Source organism: Mesitornis unicolor, unplaced genomic scaffold (genome assembly GCF_000695765.1).
Source record: "Mesitornis unicolor isolate BGI_N332 unplaced genomic scaffold, ASM69576v1 scaffold43472, whole genome shotgun sequence".
Taxonomy (NCBI): Eukaryota; Metazoa; Chordata; class Aves; order Mesitornithiformes; family Mesitornithidae; genus Mesitornis; species Mesitornis unicolor.
The window spans coordinates 14,415-29,001 of record NW_010170753.1 but is presented as its reverse complement, the minus strand read 5'-3'; the positions used below and the strand labels follow the sequence as shown (position 1 = coordinate 29,001).

The following is a 14,587-nucleotide window of genomic DNA, read 5'->3' as shown; positions in this document are numbered from 1 at the left end:
CTGAACTGGAGGACCAAGTTGCGACGTTTCTTGGCCAAAAAGCTGAAAGAGCAAGCGAAGGAGCTGGATATCAAGTAGGAATAATGGTGCTGCCCCAAAGTGCCAATGGGGTGGGATGGGGCTGCAGGAGAGAGCAGGAGGTGAGCTGCTTTCTTTTGGCAGCCTGAGCTCCGGTGAAGAGGAGGAAGGCAAAGAGGAGGAGAAGAAGGACAAGATGACGTCGACAAAAGCCGCAGCTGATGAGGTGGCGAAAGGGGAGGAGGAGGAGGTGGAGCTGGCATTGGCAGAGATGAAGGTCAAGGAGCTAGCGGAGTTAAAGAGGTAAAAGCTCAGATGAGGAGAGAAAGGGAAGCAGCAGGGCACGGAGGGTTCCAGCCATGGGGACAGAGGGTGCTTGTGTTAGAGCTTTCCTCTGTGGACAGTGAGTGGTGTCTGTGGGTCTGGGGTCCTCCAGGTCATCTGCTCCTCCAAGCAGCTGTTCCAAGCTGGTGTGGGCCCCCTTTGCCCCAGGATTGGGGACCTCACAGAGGGGTGACAGTGTTACTGGGTCCCCAGTCCTAGGGGAGAGCTGATACCGATGTGGTGGTGGATGAGCCACTGGGGTGTGCAGGTGTGGCAGCGTGGCCTCATTCCTTTGCCTCCTTCTCCAGAAAGAAGAAGAAGATCCTGAAAGAACAGCGAAAGCAACGTGAGCGCGTGGAGCTGAAGATGGACCTCCCTGGTGTCTCCATCGCCGACGACGGTGACACCAGCATGTTCTCCCTCCGGACTATCCAGAGGACCCCGGTGTGTGGGGCAGGGGGAGGCCAGGCTCACGCATCCATCAGGGCCAGGACAGTGGCAGGCACGTGGCTGACAGACTCCAGTTTGTGACTCCAGTGTCCCTTGCATTGCAGCTGCTGAACGAGGTGACCCGCGGGGACATGGCATCGGCAGATGCCCTCCTAGAGATAGGGCCTGAGGACGATGACATTTATGTCTCGGATCGTGAGGAAGATGATGATGTGTCCCTGGTCAGCGATCTGGACCCGGAGGAGCTGGTTGAGATAGAGGAGCGTCAGCGCCGGCTGGAGCGGGAAAGGCGAGAGCAGGGTGTGAAGAGGTGAGAGCCGGGAGGGACCTCCCTGGGGCCAGGGCTTCCTTTGGAGCAGCTCTGGAGTCCAGCAGTGGACACACTGACCTGGGGAGCACTGATTCTGCTGCTGTCTGTCACAGGGGAAAGTTTAAGCAGAAGGAAGAGGAAGAGGAAGGGGAGGAAGAAGAGAATCCCCTGTTGGTGCCTCTGGAGGAGAAGTCGGTGCTGGAGGAACGGCAGGCCAGCCTGTGGTTTGGGAAGGTGAGTCCCACTGAGCCAGAAGTGTCAGGACAGCCTCGGCACCAGCAGCTCCCCAGGTCTGCCTTGTGTCCCCTGACCCGCTGCTCCCCGTCCCCAGGACGCCTTTGCTGGCATCGAGGATGATGCAGATGAGGACCTGGAGCTGAGGCAGTCGCAGATGTTGGCTCAGAAACAGCGCGAGTCTCAGAGAGGTTGGTGTGGGGCTGCATCACTGCAGGAGGCACTGAGGGACAGCCCCACGGCCCGGTCTGGGGCTCTGGATCAAACCATGATGCAGACGCTGCTCTGGGCAGCACCAGAGATCTCCAGAGGTTACTTCCAGCCTGTATAATTACACAGTTAATGAGCTGGCATTAGCATAGTGCTAATGAGCTCGGTGTCAGAGGAATGGTCTGCAGTGGGGGTGTCTCAACCCTCTTTCACCCAATGGTTCATGTTCCCTAGACAAAGCAACAAAGAAGGAGCAGAAGAAGAAGGTACCCAAGGAGGAAGCTGCAGCTGAGCCCCCGCCTGCCACAGACACAGGACCTGATGCTGGTAAAGCGCAGGATGAGGAGAGCAGCGATGACGACAGCAGCAGCGACGAGGAAGGGTGAGGGCTGAGAGGGGGGCGGTCTGGGTCTTCTACCCTAGCTCCACAGGCCTGGAGAGCAGCAGGGAGGTGAGGACCCCAGCCCTGACCACTCTCCTCTCTGCAGGCCACCAGCACCAGTGGGGAGTAAGCGGGGCCGTGTCGAGCCGTGTGGCTTCGAGGTGGTGCCCATTGTGGACCCAGGTGAGTGGGGGATGCTGTCTGGACCCATGTGTGCCCACTGGTGCAGTGTGAATCTCTCTTTACAGACAGGAGGCAGGGTCAGACTGTGCTTCCCCGGGCTGGCAGCGCTGTGGCTGCTCCCTGGGTCCTAGGCTGCTTGCAGATTAGGCCACGCTTTAATCTGTCCCTGTGCTGCAGTGAAAAGAGCCCGTGTCCTGGACGCAGAGGGCTTGGCGCTCGGCTCTGTCATCGCCACCTCCAAAAAGGCCAAGCGGGACCTGATTGATGACTCCTTCAACAGGTACTTGAGGGTTTGGTCTCCCAGTGGGACACAGACCATGGGGGTGGCAGTTGTCTTGGTGCAGGGACCCCGTGTCCTGCTGACAACTCAGAACCACAGGATATGAGGAGTTGGAAGGGCCCTGGAAAGCTCCCCCAGTGCAACCCCTGCCAGAGCAGGGTCACCAGAGCAGTCACACAGGAACACGGCCAGGGCTTTGGGTGTCTCCACACAAGGAGACTCCACAACCTCTCTGGGCAGCCTGGGCCATGCTCTGGACCCTCACACTGACAAACTTTGGCCTCATCTTCAGCTTGAACCTCCTGTGCTCCAGCTTGGGACCATTGCCCCTTGTCCTGGCATTGGCCATCCCAGAGCAGAGCCTGGCTCCTTCCTCCTGACACTGCCCTTTCCCAATGGATCCTCAGGAATGAGGGCACCCCTCAGTCTCCTCTGCTCCAAGCTCAAGAGCCCCAACTCCCTCAGCCGCTCCTCAGCAGGAGATGCTCCACTCCCTCCATCATCTTTGTGGCCCTGCTGGACTCTTTCAAGCAGTTCCTGTTGTTCTTGAGCTGAGGGCCCAGCACTGGACACAAGATTGCAGCTGTGGTGTGAGCAGGGCAGAGCAGAGGGGCAGGAGAACCTCTCTGCCCTCCAACCACCCCTTCTTATCCACCCCAGGATGGCGTTGGCCTTCTTGGCTCAAGGGCACATTGCTGGCTCATGGGCATTGCTGCCACCAACACCTCCAGGTCCTTTTTTGCCTGACAGCTCCAGCCACTCGTCCCTAAAACCCGAGTCCTGTCCCCCCAGGTATTCCTTCAACGAGGATGAGGGAGAGCTGCCGGAGTGGTTCACAGAGGAGGAGAAGCAGCACCGGCGCAAGCAGATACCCGTGGACAAGCAGACGGTTGAGGCATTGCTGCCACCAACACCTCCAGGTCCTTTTTTGCCTGACAGCTCCAGCCACTCGTCCCTAAAACCCGAGTCCTGTCCCCCCAGGTATTCCTTCAACGAGGATGAGGGAGAGCTGCCGGAGTGGTTCACAGAGGAGGAGAAGCAGCACCGGCGCAAGCAGATACCCGTGGACAAGCAGACGGTTGAGGCGTATCGGCAGCGCGTGCGGGATATCAACAGACGCCCCCCCGAGATGCCCGCCCCATCAAGAAGGTGGCGGAGGCCAAAGCCCGCAAGAAGCGGAGGGTGAGTGGGACTGCGGTCCTGGTCGGGTGCTCTGTTCCCCTGCCAGCTGCTCTGTGTCCCCTGTGATCCCCCTTGTCCCTCACCCTCACTGTCCCCGCAGATGCTGAAGAAGATGGAGCAGATGAAGAAGAAAGCGGAGGCCGTGGTGAGCACGGTGGATATCTCGGAGAGGGAGAAGGTGGCCCAGCTGCGGCGGTGAGTGGTGAAGCTGGGATCTGGATCCTTCACAGGATGCCCTGTCCCTGCAGCCACGGCACAGGGACAGCTCCTGCGCCTAACCCAGCAGGGCTGGCAGAGGCTGGGCTGGGTCTGGGTGCAGGCTGAGGGGTGGCAGAGCCAGCGAGGGAGCCTCATCTTGGGACACAAAAGCCTTTGGCCTTCGGGTTACGTCCCAAAGCCAAACTGCAGGAGCTGGGATGTGGCGCTGGGGTCTTGGTCTCACCTTTTCCCCTTCTCCTGCAGCATCTACAAGAAGGCTGGGCTGGCCAAGGAGAAGCGGCAGGTCACCTACCTGGTGGCTAAGAAAGGCGTAGGGCCCCGGGTGCGCCGTCCTCCCGGCGTCAAGGGTCAGTTCAAGGTCGTCGACAGCCGCCTGAAGAAGGACGTGAGGGCTCAGAAGCGCACAGAACAGAAGAAAAAACGCCGTAAATGATGTGGGACCTGCTCTGTCCTTGGCGAGGGACTCGGCTCGGGGCATGGGGCAGGGCTGGCTCCTGTCCTCTCACCGCGGCATCAGGGGCAGCCAGCACGCCCTGCTGCTCACCCCCATCGTGGGGACAGGGCTGTGACTTAGCCACACGTTCCTGTTAGTCTGTGCCTTGATGTGACACTGCCTCCTGTCCTCTGGTGGGGCAGGGAGGGCTTATTTGGCCTCTAGCATCAATCCTCTTCCTGTGCTCACTGCGTGGCCGCATCTCCAGGTCTCACCGTTGCTGGCTCTGCTGGGAAACTCTTGGCTCTGCGGAGGTGACACGAACATATACACCAGCACTTGCTGTCCCCAGCGAGGTTGTGGCTCAGAGGGGTGGCTACCTGGACATATTTGTCACCAGAGTTGCAGGACGATGGGTGCTGAGCCCTGAGGCAGGCGTTTGTGGTCCGCACAGAGCAACTCCTCGGTTACAGCAGAACTAAACCCTGATCTGAAGATGCCCTGGGGTGTCCCCTGCATCGTGACAAGGCCAAGGACCCGTACCAGGTCCCTTCGTGCACTGTTTCTCAAAGAGGAGGATATTGTGAGTGGGGTCTGCGTGCCTCTGTTACCACTTTCTGGGAGCCCATTTGCCTCGGCCTGGTGCATTTTGCCTCTGGTGAAGAAGCTGAGCAGCAATGGACGCAGTGGCCCAGCCTGGCACCCACCCTCCCTGCCCGAACAGCAGCCACCCTGTTCCCACTGCCCCTCCATCCCTGTCCCCTCCAGCTGGGGGACCCTGCAAGCTCAGGAGAAGAAAGACCAAGAAATAATACTGACTGGAGCAAATGTGTTTATTTAGACCCAGGGAGGGGACTGCAGCTTCTTTCCATCACCAGGTGGGATTGCAGAGGTGGCCGCAGGTTCCTCTTGGTGACAGTGGCACCGTCCCCATTGGGGTGGTGGTGGGGAGATGCACGGGGGTGTCCCTGTAAAACCACTGCTTGGTAGCTCAACCAAAGCCCAAATATCTGCAGCAGGGGCTTGAGGAACACCAGGGTGTCTGTGTCAGCCCCTGGGCTGTGGCTCTGATGGGTCCTGGTGGGGCGGGAGCTGCGCTATGGGGAGAAGGGGCTGAGTCCAGGGGGAGCTGTGCTGGTTGTGCCGCCGTGGAGGGTCAGGGCTGTGGCTGGGTGGGAGCAGAGGCTGTTGGCTGTCCCAGGCCTTGGTGGCTGCCAGGCTTCAGGCTGTGCTAGAAGTTTTCCTGCTCCTGAGCGTCAGCTGCTTCAAAATCAAACATGGGTGCTGTGAGAGGAGAACCCCTCTGCCCCCCAGCCCTGCCCCTGTCCCTCCAGTTGAGCTCCATCCTTTGAAGCTCAGTGTCACCCCCTGTGTGACCCCAGACCCATGGAGGACAGCTCTGCACGAGGCACAGGAGCAAGGCCAGGCCTGATGGAGCTCTGAGCCCCCTCAAAGCACCCCACAACCTGGATGCCTGGATCCACAACCTCTAACCCCCCCAGAACTGCCCAGCAAGTCCTCATTGATCAACTCAGGGCTTCTCCATCCCTGCTCGCTGCCCTCCATCCCCTGGACCCAGAGGCTCAGCACAGCCCAGGTTAACCCTTCAGGGTCGGTGGGTCCCCACCAGGGTCCCCATGAGGGGGTGACCCCTCTGCCCCATCAGCCTCAGCCCCTACCTGAGCTGCAAGGTGCGCTGTAGGCAGCATCCGTGCGGTCACCTGCAAGGGGAAGGATGGTGAGCAGTGGGTCCAGGGGTTAACGAGCCAAAGCTCATCAGTGTGAGCTGACAGCTCTGAGCCTTTGAAGTTGCAGGGGGTGACAGCAGGGCCACCCCAAGGCCACCTCCCTGGCCAGGCTCACCCGTCTCGTAGTAGTCGTACAGCGTCACGGTGGCCGGCTGGAGGTTCCTCACTGGGAAGTCCTGCGTGGCGGTGAAGGCGAAGGTCTCCTCCTTCTTAGTCAGCTGCAGGGACAGCCCAGGGGAGAGGTGACACCATCCACGATGGGAAGGTGTCCCCATACCCCAGTACGTGGGGTTCTGCTCCCCTCCCCGCGCCGCATCTCACCTGGTCCAGGTAAATCGTCACCTGGTCGGGCTGCACCTCCACCTTCTTCACCAGCTCCTGCCTCTTCAGCTGGGGGGACACCAGGATGGGCAACGGCTGCTTGGTGGGTGCCCAAACTGGGGCCAACACCCCCGGTGGGTGCCCCAGAGTGGGTCCTGGGGGCAATGGGGGCATCTCACCTCCACCATGGAGCTCTTGTCCGGGATGTAGCCAGATGGCAACTTGGCCTCGATGACAACCATGTTGGTGGCAGGACGCTCCCCGGTGTACCTGCAAGGGCAGATGGGGCGATGGGGGTCTGTCCTCCCTCCTCGGCTGCTCCCAGCACCCCCAAACCAAAGAGGGAGCCCCAGCCCCTACCGTGCCCGGAGGAGGAGGCGGAAGCGGGCGTTAGCATCCCCTGTGCACTCCTTGGGGTCCGTCTCCACGCGGAGGTCGAAGGTCCCCACGCTGGGAGGGGGTGGCACGTTATAGCGCAGGGTCACCTGAGGTGACACAGGAGGGTTAATGCCACCGAGCACGCACCGTGCAGGGGACGGGGACCCCGGGCCGTACCCACCTGCACCAGGGCACAGCCCTGCCCACGGGCTCGCACCCCGTATGTCCCCGGCAGCCGGCCCAGAGCCGCCCGCTGCAGCACCAGCCGGTTGCTGTTGTGCAGCACAAAGTCCTGTGCGGTGCCCGTCGGGGACGTCACCGTCACCGTGAAGTCCCCATTGCTGCCGTACGTCAGCGTGGCGTACTTGGCCAGGGCTTGCAGAGCCACCACGGTGTCCTGGGTGCAGAGAAAGCACCAAGCTGGGGTCATCGGTACAGGAGACACAGCGTGGGAGTGCTCAGAGCAGCCGCACGGACCCCGGTGCCGGTACCTGCGTGGAGGCGAAGCCCCCGTAGGGGTTTTGCTGCTTGCTGAGCCAGCGGACGATTTGGGAAGCGGTCCCCATGTCGGCAGAGGACACTTGGGGCTGGGTGAGGTAGGCCAGGAGGACGTAGGCCGTCGTCTCCACCTCCGCCGGTGCAGCCGCAGCCCAGGAGGGCTCCGAGGAGGGCAGAGCCTTCCCCTTCCTCTGCCAGTAGAGCTGCCCCCCTGGGAGAAACAGGGGTAGGAGCTCAGCTCCCCCATTCTGAGGGTCTAGGGGTGACATGGGGTGACCGGGCTGAGGGTGGGGGGTACCTGCGCTGATGCTGTGCTGAGCCAGGCTCTGCAGCTGGGCTCGCTGCTGCTCTCCACGCCCCGCCAGCCCAAAGACGTAGGCAGACAGGGCCTGCGTGTAGGGGTCATCTGTGGCCGAAGCCTCCAGGCACTGCAGGGCTGAGCTCACCTTCGGGTCCTGACGGGGCACCGGAGTCAGGAACCAGCCCACGGCCATCACTCAGAGACCCCCAGGTATGGCCAGGAGGTGGCCTGGAACAGAAGGACCCCCCCATCCCCACCCCAACAGCCCCTGCGGGGTCATCCTCACCGTTGGGGACAGCCCCAGCTCCAGCATCGCAGCGGTGACATAAGCCGACAGCGAGAGCTCATCCGAGACACCACCCTGCAAAGGGGACAGCGGGGGACGGGTCCGGCCATGCTGTGCCACCAGCACTGCCTAGACCGCACACCAGGGATGTGCTGGGACTGCACGTCCCGTGTCGCACGCCACCACCCCACCTGCAGGGCGTTGTTGAAGAGCTTCCCCACGCTGCGGAAGCAGCCCGTCGCCTGCTGCTGGTGCTGCAGCCAGCGCAGCGCATCCGTGATGTGCCGCTCCTCGATGGCCACGTAGGCTCTGGCTTGCCCGAAGGACTTGAGGACAAACGCTGTCAGCCTACGGAGCCAAAGAGACGGTGGAGAATTGGGACACCGGGGCTGGCAGGAGGAGCTGTGGCCGATGCCACCACACAGCCCACCCGAGCCCTCTGCGGTCCCCTCACCAGGTGTTGCCGCTGGGATCGCTCTTCCCGAAGGCGCTGTAGGAGCCGTCATCGTGTTTGTAGAGCAGCTCTCGCTGGTACCCTGCGGGGAGAAGATGGGGATGAGTCTTTACATGGTGGTTTTGAGACCCCCAGAGGCAGCCTGGAGCCCAGACCCACCCCATGGGTGGACATGGGGGGGTTATGGGGCGGTGGTGTCCCTTAAGGAACAGGGGACGGGGTGGGACGGGGCCGCTCACCGCTCTGCAGGAAGCCCTGCGCCTTGGCACGGATGTCGGGGTGCAGCTGCCCGCTCTTCTCCAGGTACTGCTGGATGTAGATGTTGGGGGCGAAGTGGACCATGTTCTGCTCCCCGCAGCCGTAGGGCATGGCCAAGAGGCGGTCCAGGTTCTGCAGAGCGTTGCCCATGATGTCGCCTGTCCCAGGGGAGTGTGAGGAGTGCTGTTATCGGCTGTGACCCCCATATCCCCTCCCATCTCAGCTTTAGGGTGTCCCACTTCCTGCTAAGCTTGGGCCATGGAGCTCTGCGCCCTCCCTGCCCCAGGTTCTGCCCCGCTGTCCCTTACCCATCACGGTGATGTGGGCTCGCTGGGAGCCCTCCAAGATGTTGGCAGGAACCTCCAGGGAGATTTCTTCAGCAGCTGTGGGGATGAAGGGCAATGGCAGTGGGGATGCCCAGCTCCTCCCTACCTGGCCCCATGGCACCCTCAGCCACCCCCTTCCTGCTCAAACCCTTCATGGGCTCAAGGCTGAGTTGGGGCATCTCAACTGGGGGTCTCTACAGACCCTGGTCCTTGGCTCCTCTGGCCTGGTGGCTATCGTGACCAGTGGCCAAGCATCCCTGCCCCACGTCCCTGTGGCACTGTGGACACCCCTAGCCCATCCTACCTTCCTGGCAGAGCAGGGAGTTGTGCGCCTTCTCCACCAGGATCCCCCCGGGCTGTGGGGAAGCAACACCAGAGCGGGTCAGGAGAAGGGACCAGCCATGTCCCCCAGGGTCACGTCTGCAGCCCGGGCTCTGGGCTGTCACGTTCCTATCCCGCTGCACCCCAAGGGCTGCTCATACCCTGTCCCCAAACCCATCCCATTTTTCCTCCTCCAGAACCCATCTGACCTGCACGAGCAAGGGCTTTATCACGGTGTCCACGCGCCCCTGGGCTGGCACCACGGGCACCTCATTGCCACAGAACTCCTTGGAGCTGAGGGCCTCGGTGCTGACAGTGATGTTCACCTCCCCTGCAGATACAAGCAGGGCACTCAGCCCCCATGGAACCCCCGAGCCCGCACTGCAGCCCCATGGGCTTGAGTCCACCCTGGGGCTTTGTGTGGGGCTGGCTGAATTGGGATGGGGGGCACCAGGTTGAGGAGCAATGCTGGTAGGCAATGAGGAGGGCGAGAGCGGAGCAGGGAAGAGCTTCCCAGGTGGCATTGCATTGGTGCTCAACCCGCTGCCCACTCCATCCTCCAAGGGGGTCCCTAGGCAGCCTCAGTGCCCTGTACCCAGGCTGGTGGCTCGAACGCCCCATCGGAAGGTCCTCGCTTCGTCTGCACAGATACAACCACCGTACATCTCATCCGCGCTTGCCGACACCTCCAGCTCCGCCGACTCCGCCAGCGTCACTCGAACCTGGTGGACCACAGCCAAGGCTTCATCAGCCCCCGCCAGACCCCAGACCCAGCACCCCCTGCCCAGCAGCGCTCACCCGCAGGCACTGCCGCAGGTAGTTGAAGACGGTGGCCACCAGGGTGAAGGCTTCGTGGCGGACCACGGCATAGGGCAGCGCCAGCTCCACGAAGAAGGGTTTGAAGGCTGTCAGGGTGGTGGCAGGGGCCAGCCCAAAGCCCAATGGGGAGGTGCAGAACATCCCGGCTTCCCACTCAGTGATGGCATCGGGCACTGTCACCGTCACCTCCGCGGAGCCGTGCTCCCTGCAGGATGGAGGGCATCATGAGGCCATCCTACAGCTGTCCTGAGGTCCCCAAATTCCCTCCGTGCAGGAGAGGAGGTGGGGAGGGGTCCAGCCCCATGGGGACCATCGTCACGCACCCAACAGGGACCAGGTCCCACAGCCACGTCTCCGGGAAATATGTCCGAGGGGCTGGTGGCTCCTCCTGGACACCGACAACCGGGATGCTACTGGGCACCAATGAGATACGGAAGTCAGTGTCTTCTGATAAACCAGGTGATTGCAGAGCAGTGATGAAGCCACCTGGAAAAGGCAGAGCAGAAATCAGAGTCCACAGGCCTCTGCGTCTCGGCTAGACCTCACCTGCAGGCAGCCCAAAGGTGGCCAAAACCCTTTTCACTAAATCATTCAGGTTGGAAGAGACCTCAAAGGTCATCGAGTCCAACCGTCATTTTCAACACTCTCCCATCCCTTTGATGCCAAATGTATTTTCAGGATGGCTCCGAGTCCTCCTGAGGACACAGGAGCCAGGACCAGGCACCAGCTCCTTGCTGTATTTTCCCCAGAAGTGCTCAACTCAGCAAACTGAGGGCTGTGCTGACCTCTGGGACCTTGGGCACCCACTATCTCAGGAAAGTTGATCCTCTGTCTGCAAACGTCACCCGTCTTGGCATTGGTGAAAAGCTTCAGTGCTGCGCCCTGTGAAAAAGAAAAGAAGTTGTCCACCTCCAAAACCCAGCAGGAGGAATATCCCCATCCCAGCAGTGCAGGGCTGCAGAGGACAAGCAAAGGGACCAGAGCCTGGGGTCCACGGGAAAGGGAAAGACCTTTGCCACAAGTGTGGCTTTCATGGGATGTTGCTGAGCAAACCACAGCCGGCTCCTGGAGCCAGAGGAACCAGGAGGCAGAGGCCTTTACCTGGAATATTGTGTAGGTGTCTATCTGAAAAGGGAAAAGTGAGTGATGCCTCCTTGGAGGGCGAAAGAAGCCCCGCTGTCCTGGTACAGATGGGATGATGGGCACGTCATAGCTAGGGTAATAGCTCCAGGGAAATGTTCGACATTGTGGTGGGTCTTGAATGCTCCAAGGGTAGTCAAATTCGGGGAGTACTTTGTAGACCTGGTAATAAATACATGTGCTAAGTACAAAACCAGCCAGGCACCTATCCCCTGCCCAGGAGCCACCATGGCACCGAGTCCCCGTAGAAGTTGTCCAAACCAATGCCCACCTCTTTCTTCACCCACCCCTGGCTGGTCCCTGGGGCTGCAGAAGAAACTCCAGGCACTGCCACCACTCACCGCCTCCGTGTTGAGCTCGGCCTCGGGTTTCAGGAGCAGCACGCTGCGGTCCAGGGCACGAATGGCGCACAGAGACCCCGGGGCAGCCTCCAGCCCCAGCCGCAGCGCTGAGCCGGGCAGGGCTCTGTCTTCTGAAAATGCCATCTTGACCTGAGGAGGGACAGGGGCATCAGAGGACGAGGGCAGGAGCGGGGAGCCAGCTCCCACTAAGGAGCAGGACCAAGCCACGGGCACGGAGGACTCTTCTAGACAAGAGTAAAATCAAGCTCGAGAGTTTGGACATCAGGGCATGGGTTGAAGAGACTTGACACTGTGATACATCTGGAGCAGGATGGACCTCAGGACACTATGCAGCTATGGATGATGGAGCGATTCCCCCATCTACAGCAGCTTCCGCTCACCTTGTTGGGGAAGCACTTGACCACATCGAACTCGTTGCTGTCAGCCAACATGTCGCCGCTGGGCAGCACCACATAGACCAGCACCCTGGCCATGGGCACCAGCTTGGGGCTGGTGGGCAGCTCCAGCGAGAAGGAGCCTCTCAGCCCTGGGCCATGGGGAAGGAGAGGAGATGAGGGCCAGGCATGGAGGACTGAGCCCCGCACAGCCTGCCCGAACCTCGGGACCTACCAGCCTCTACAGGCAGCTCTTTCCTGAGGAAGGTGGCAATGGTGCCCTTGGCCAGGACCTGCAGAGGAGGAGATGGGAACAATAAAAGCAATGCTTTGAGTAGAACCGAATTGCCCCAGTGGAGGATGGACCCAAGGGTGAAAGCATCGGGATGGTTTTTGACCCAGCCCCCTCAACATCTCCCATCAGCACACAGGTCCAAGAGTGCCACCAGACACCTCTACCAACAAGAACAGATTGCTCTTTGTCTTCTCCTCAGGGACACGACCATGAACTTGTCCATAGGTGTGGACCTTTGCGCACAACCACCCTGACTCCTGCAGCTCTCCCTCCCCTGGACAGTGCTCACCAGGATGACCACATCCAGGCTGGCCAGCTCTGTCCCCAAGGCCTCCTTGCTGAAGATGTAGTCCACCCAGATCTGCTGGGACTGGCCGCAGGACAGCTTGCCCTCTGGGTCGTGGATATGCAGGAAGCTCCTGCTTGGCGAAGAGAAGGGACTGATGTCCTTGTAGGCATTTAGGTAGGTGATGGTTGAGCTATCGTTCTGGCTGTGAGCTCTCTTGTTCACTTGACCCTGAGTGATGAAGGTAGACATCAAGGTGGTAAAGCCATTCAGAATCCATGAGGTGCTGGTCCCATCACCATTGGTGCAGGTTCTTTGGCTTGGAGAGATGCCCAGCCCTGTGCTACTGGAGAGAGCAGCACAGGGACCCCCGAGGGGTGGGAAATGGGTCGCTTACGCGCAGGAAGACCGTGCCGCTCCAACCAGAGGTCTCCAGCTCGAAGGAGGCTCTCCCCGAGCTGTCTGTCAGGAGGGTCTGTCTGGTGTCTTTCCCTTGCTGGCTAACGATGAGCAAGAGCTGCTTCTGCGGCACCACGGTGCCGTTGGCTCCTTTCAGCAGCATCTGCACCAGGAGGGAAGGGGAGATGCCCCTGGTTGGGCTGGAGCCACGAGGCAGAAGGCAGGGCTGGGGGGGGTAGCAGGAGCAGGACTGGGTGCATCAGGGTGCAGGGGAACCCTGTGGGGTGCAGGGATCCCCTCCATTACCATCCCAGTGTAGAGGAGGCCGGGCTTGTAGACAGTGTCGGTCTTTTCGAAGGTGACAGTGAAGATTTCGGGTGAAATCTTGCAGGTCTTGGTGTCTGTCTGCTCCAGCCCTGTGGAGAGGCAGCGAGGAGCTGAGGGTGTTGCAGGGACACCAGACACACGTTAGCTGCTGCCAGCTCCCCCATCATGGTTCAGAAAAGGTCCCTGGATATTTTAGGCTTTCCCTCTGCAACCAGCAGCTTCGAGCACAGTTCACACCTACAAGAGAAGCAAAACCTCTATGGCGTGTTTTAGACCTAAAACCAGGGTGCAGCTGGCTGCAGAGGCTTCAGAAAAGGCTCTTCACCAAAGCACCATGATGCAGGGCCTGACAACAACGCCTTGTCTTCTTTTCCCAAAGCCAAGCCGCTGGCAGTCATATCTGGTGTGACCAAGGTGGCGGGTGAGGAATGAGCTCGGACGACCAAGCCACATCACCGAACTGGGTGAAACCACTGCTTGGTATCACAAAGACCCAACTCACTGCTTGGCGTAGCATTGGAAAAGCTGTTGGGTGTTGGAAGGGTGTTTTTGCCTCCCGACCATTTCTCCGGACAGAAGTAGGTGTCTTGCCCGGCTGGCCTGGCTCACACCACTGCTGCGCCCCGTCCCTGCACACGTGCACCTCTAAATCGCAGCGTTGCTTTTGGGTCTCTCTGGAGAAGACCAATACCTCCACACCATGTGCATTTGGGCACACATGGGGATGAATGCAAACCCGTGCACCAGTGGCAATGCCTGTTCCCAAAGAGGAGAGCACCCTGTCCCTACCTGTCCCATCCTCCACCAGCGATGCCTGGACTTGCAATTGCTTCTCGTAGGTGGAGTCGCTCAGTTTGAAGGCAGTCAACAAAACCTCTGTGGAAAAGCAGCCGTTCTTCCCGGTCTGCAAGGAGAGAGTCAACCCCGTTAGCAGCAGTTTAATGGAGCTGGGGCTAAGGGAAAGGGCTGTCCCAGTGACACCCGTGCTTACCTGCCCGCTAACCTCAACGCAGCTCTGCTCCTTGCTGGAGACACTATGAAATCTATACCTTAAGGACTGGCACAAGCTGGCCTGCACCTTCCCCTGGACGGGCTTCCCATAGGTGTACCTGTGGGGACGAGGGTGGTGAGGGTGTTCCTGATGGATGCCACATCATATCAGACCCCCCAAGACCCTCTCTTTTCCCAGCACAGCCTGTTTCGGGCTCACCGCCCACAGATCTCCATCTGCAGCTTCTTGTCCTTCTCCAGCACCACAGCGGGGAGGTCAATGGTCACCTCAAATTTGGGCAGCACTGATGGAGGAGCAAAAGGAGAGAGGGCTGTTACCCCCAGGACAAGGATGTCACCCCCAGGACAAGGACGACGGAGCCTGAGTTGTGGACACGCTGCCCACACGGACATGCCAAGGTGGGGCACACCTTGTCCCAGCCGTGGTCCCCACCTACCGTATTCCTCCACGCTGAAGG

General features: G+C 60.4%; 2 protein-coding genes across 2 annotated transcripts in view; one reads left to right on the top strand and one right to left on the bottom strand.

Moving 5' to 3' along the window:
- FTSJ3 (FtsJ homolog 3 (E. coli)) overlaps window positions 1–4,225 on the top strand; it is a 6,882-nt gene extending 2,657 nt beyond the window's left edge. The window contains 13 exon segments of the mRNA XM_010179780.1: window positions 1–74; window positions 163–321; window positions 651–786; window positions 897–1,102; window positions 1,216–1,336; window positions 1,434–1,527; window positions 1,781–1,928; window positions 2,035–2,111; window positions 2,289–2,391; window positions 3,373–3,520; window positions 3,523–3,573; window positions 3,674–3,768; window positions 4,036–4,225. The exon segment at window positions 1–74 is cut by the window's left edge and continues 6 nt beyond it. Coding sequence (XP_010178082.1) covers window positions 1–74; window positions 163–321; window positions 651–786; window positions 897–1,102; window positions 1,216–1,336; window positions 1,434–1,527; window positions 1,781–1,928; window positions 2,035–2,111; window positions 2,289–2,391; window positions 3,373–3,520; window positions 3,523–3,573; window positions 3,674–3,768; window positions 4,036–4,225 — 1,602 coding nt within the window.
- Window positions 4,226–5,456: 1,231 nt separating this feature from the next.
- Window positions 5,457–14,587, bottom strand: part of LOC104537018 (alpha-2-macroglobulin-like protein 1) — an 11,168-nt gene continuing 2,037 nt past the window's right edge. The window contains 31 exon segments of the mRNA XM_010179783.1: window positions 5,457–5,509; window positions 5,905–5,946; window positions 6,089–6,191; window positions 6,295–6,363; window positions 6,474–6,564; window positions 6,655–6,779; window positions 6,854–7,069; window positions 7,164–7,381; window positions 7,469–7,625; window positions 7,758–7,832; window positions 7,949–8,105; window positions 8,212–8,293; window positions 8,451–8,627; window positions 8,778–8,852; window positions 9,082–9,151; window positions 9,326–9,447; window positions 9,712–9,838; window positions 9,915–10,140; window positions 10,259–10,421; window positions 10,721–10,817; window positions 11,037–11,060; window positions 11,417–11,566; window positions 11,818–11,963; window positions 12,047–12,104; window positions 12,396–12,623; window positions 12,790–12,954; window positions 13,098–13,207; window positions 13,908–14,022; window positions 14,110–14,227; window positions 14,329–14,413; window positions 14,567–14,580. Of these exon segments, the coding sequence (XP_010178085.1) occupies window positions 5,457–5,509; window positions 5,905–5,946; window positions 6,089–6,191; window positions 6,295–6,363; window positions 6,474–6,564; window positions 6,655–6,779; window positions 6,854–7,069; window positions 7,164–7,381; window positions 7,469–7,625; window positions 7,758–7,832; window positions 7,949–8,105; window positions 8,212–8,293; window positions 8,451–8,627; window positions 8,778–8,852; window positions 9,082–9,151; window positions 9,326–9,447; window positions 9,712–9,838; window positions 9,915–10,140; window positions 10,259–10,421; window positions 10,721–10,817; window positions 11,037–11,060; window positions 11,417–11,566; window positions 11,818–11,963; window positions 12,047–12,104; window positions 12,396–12,623; window positions 12,790–12,954; window positions 13,098–13,207; window positions 13,908–14,022; window positions 14,110–14,227; window positions 14,329–14,413; window positions 14,567–14,580 (3,658 nt within the window).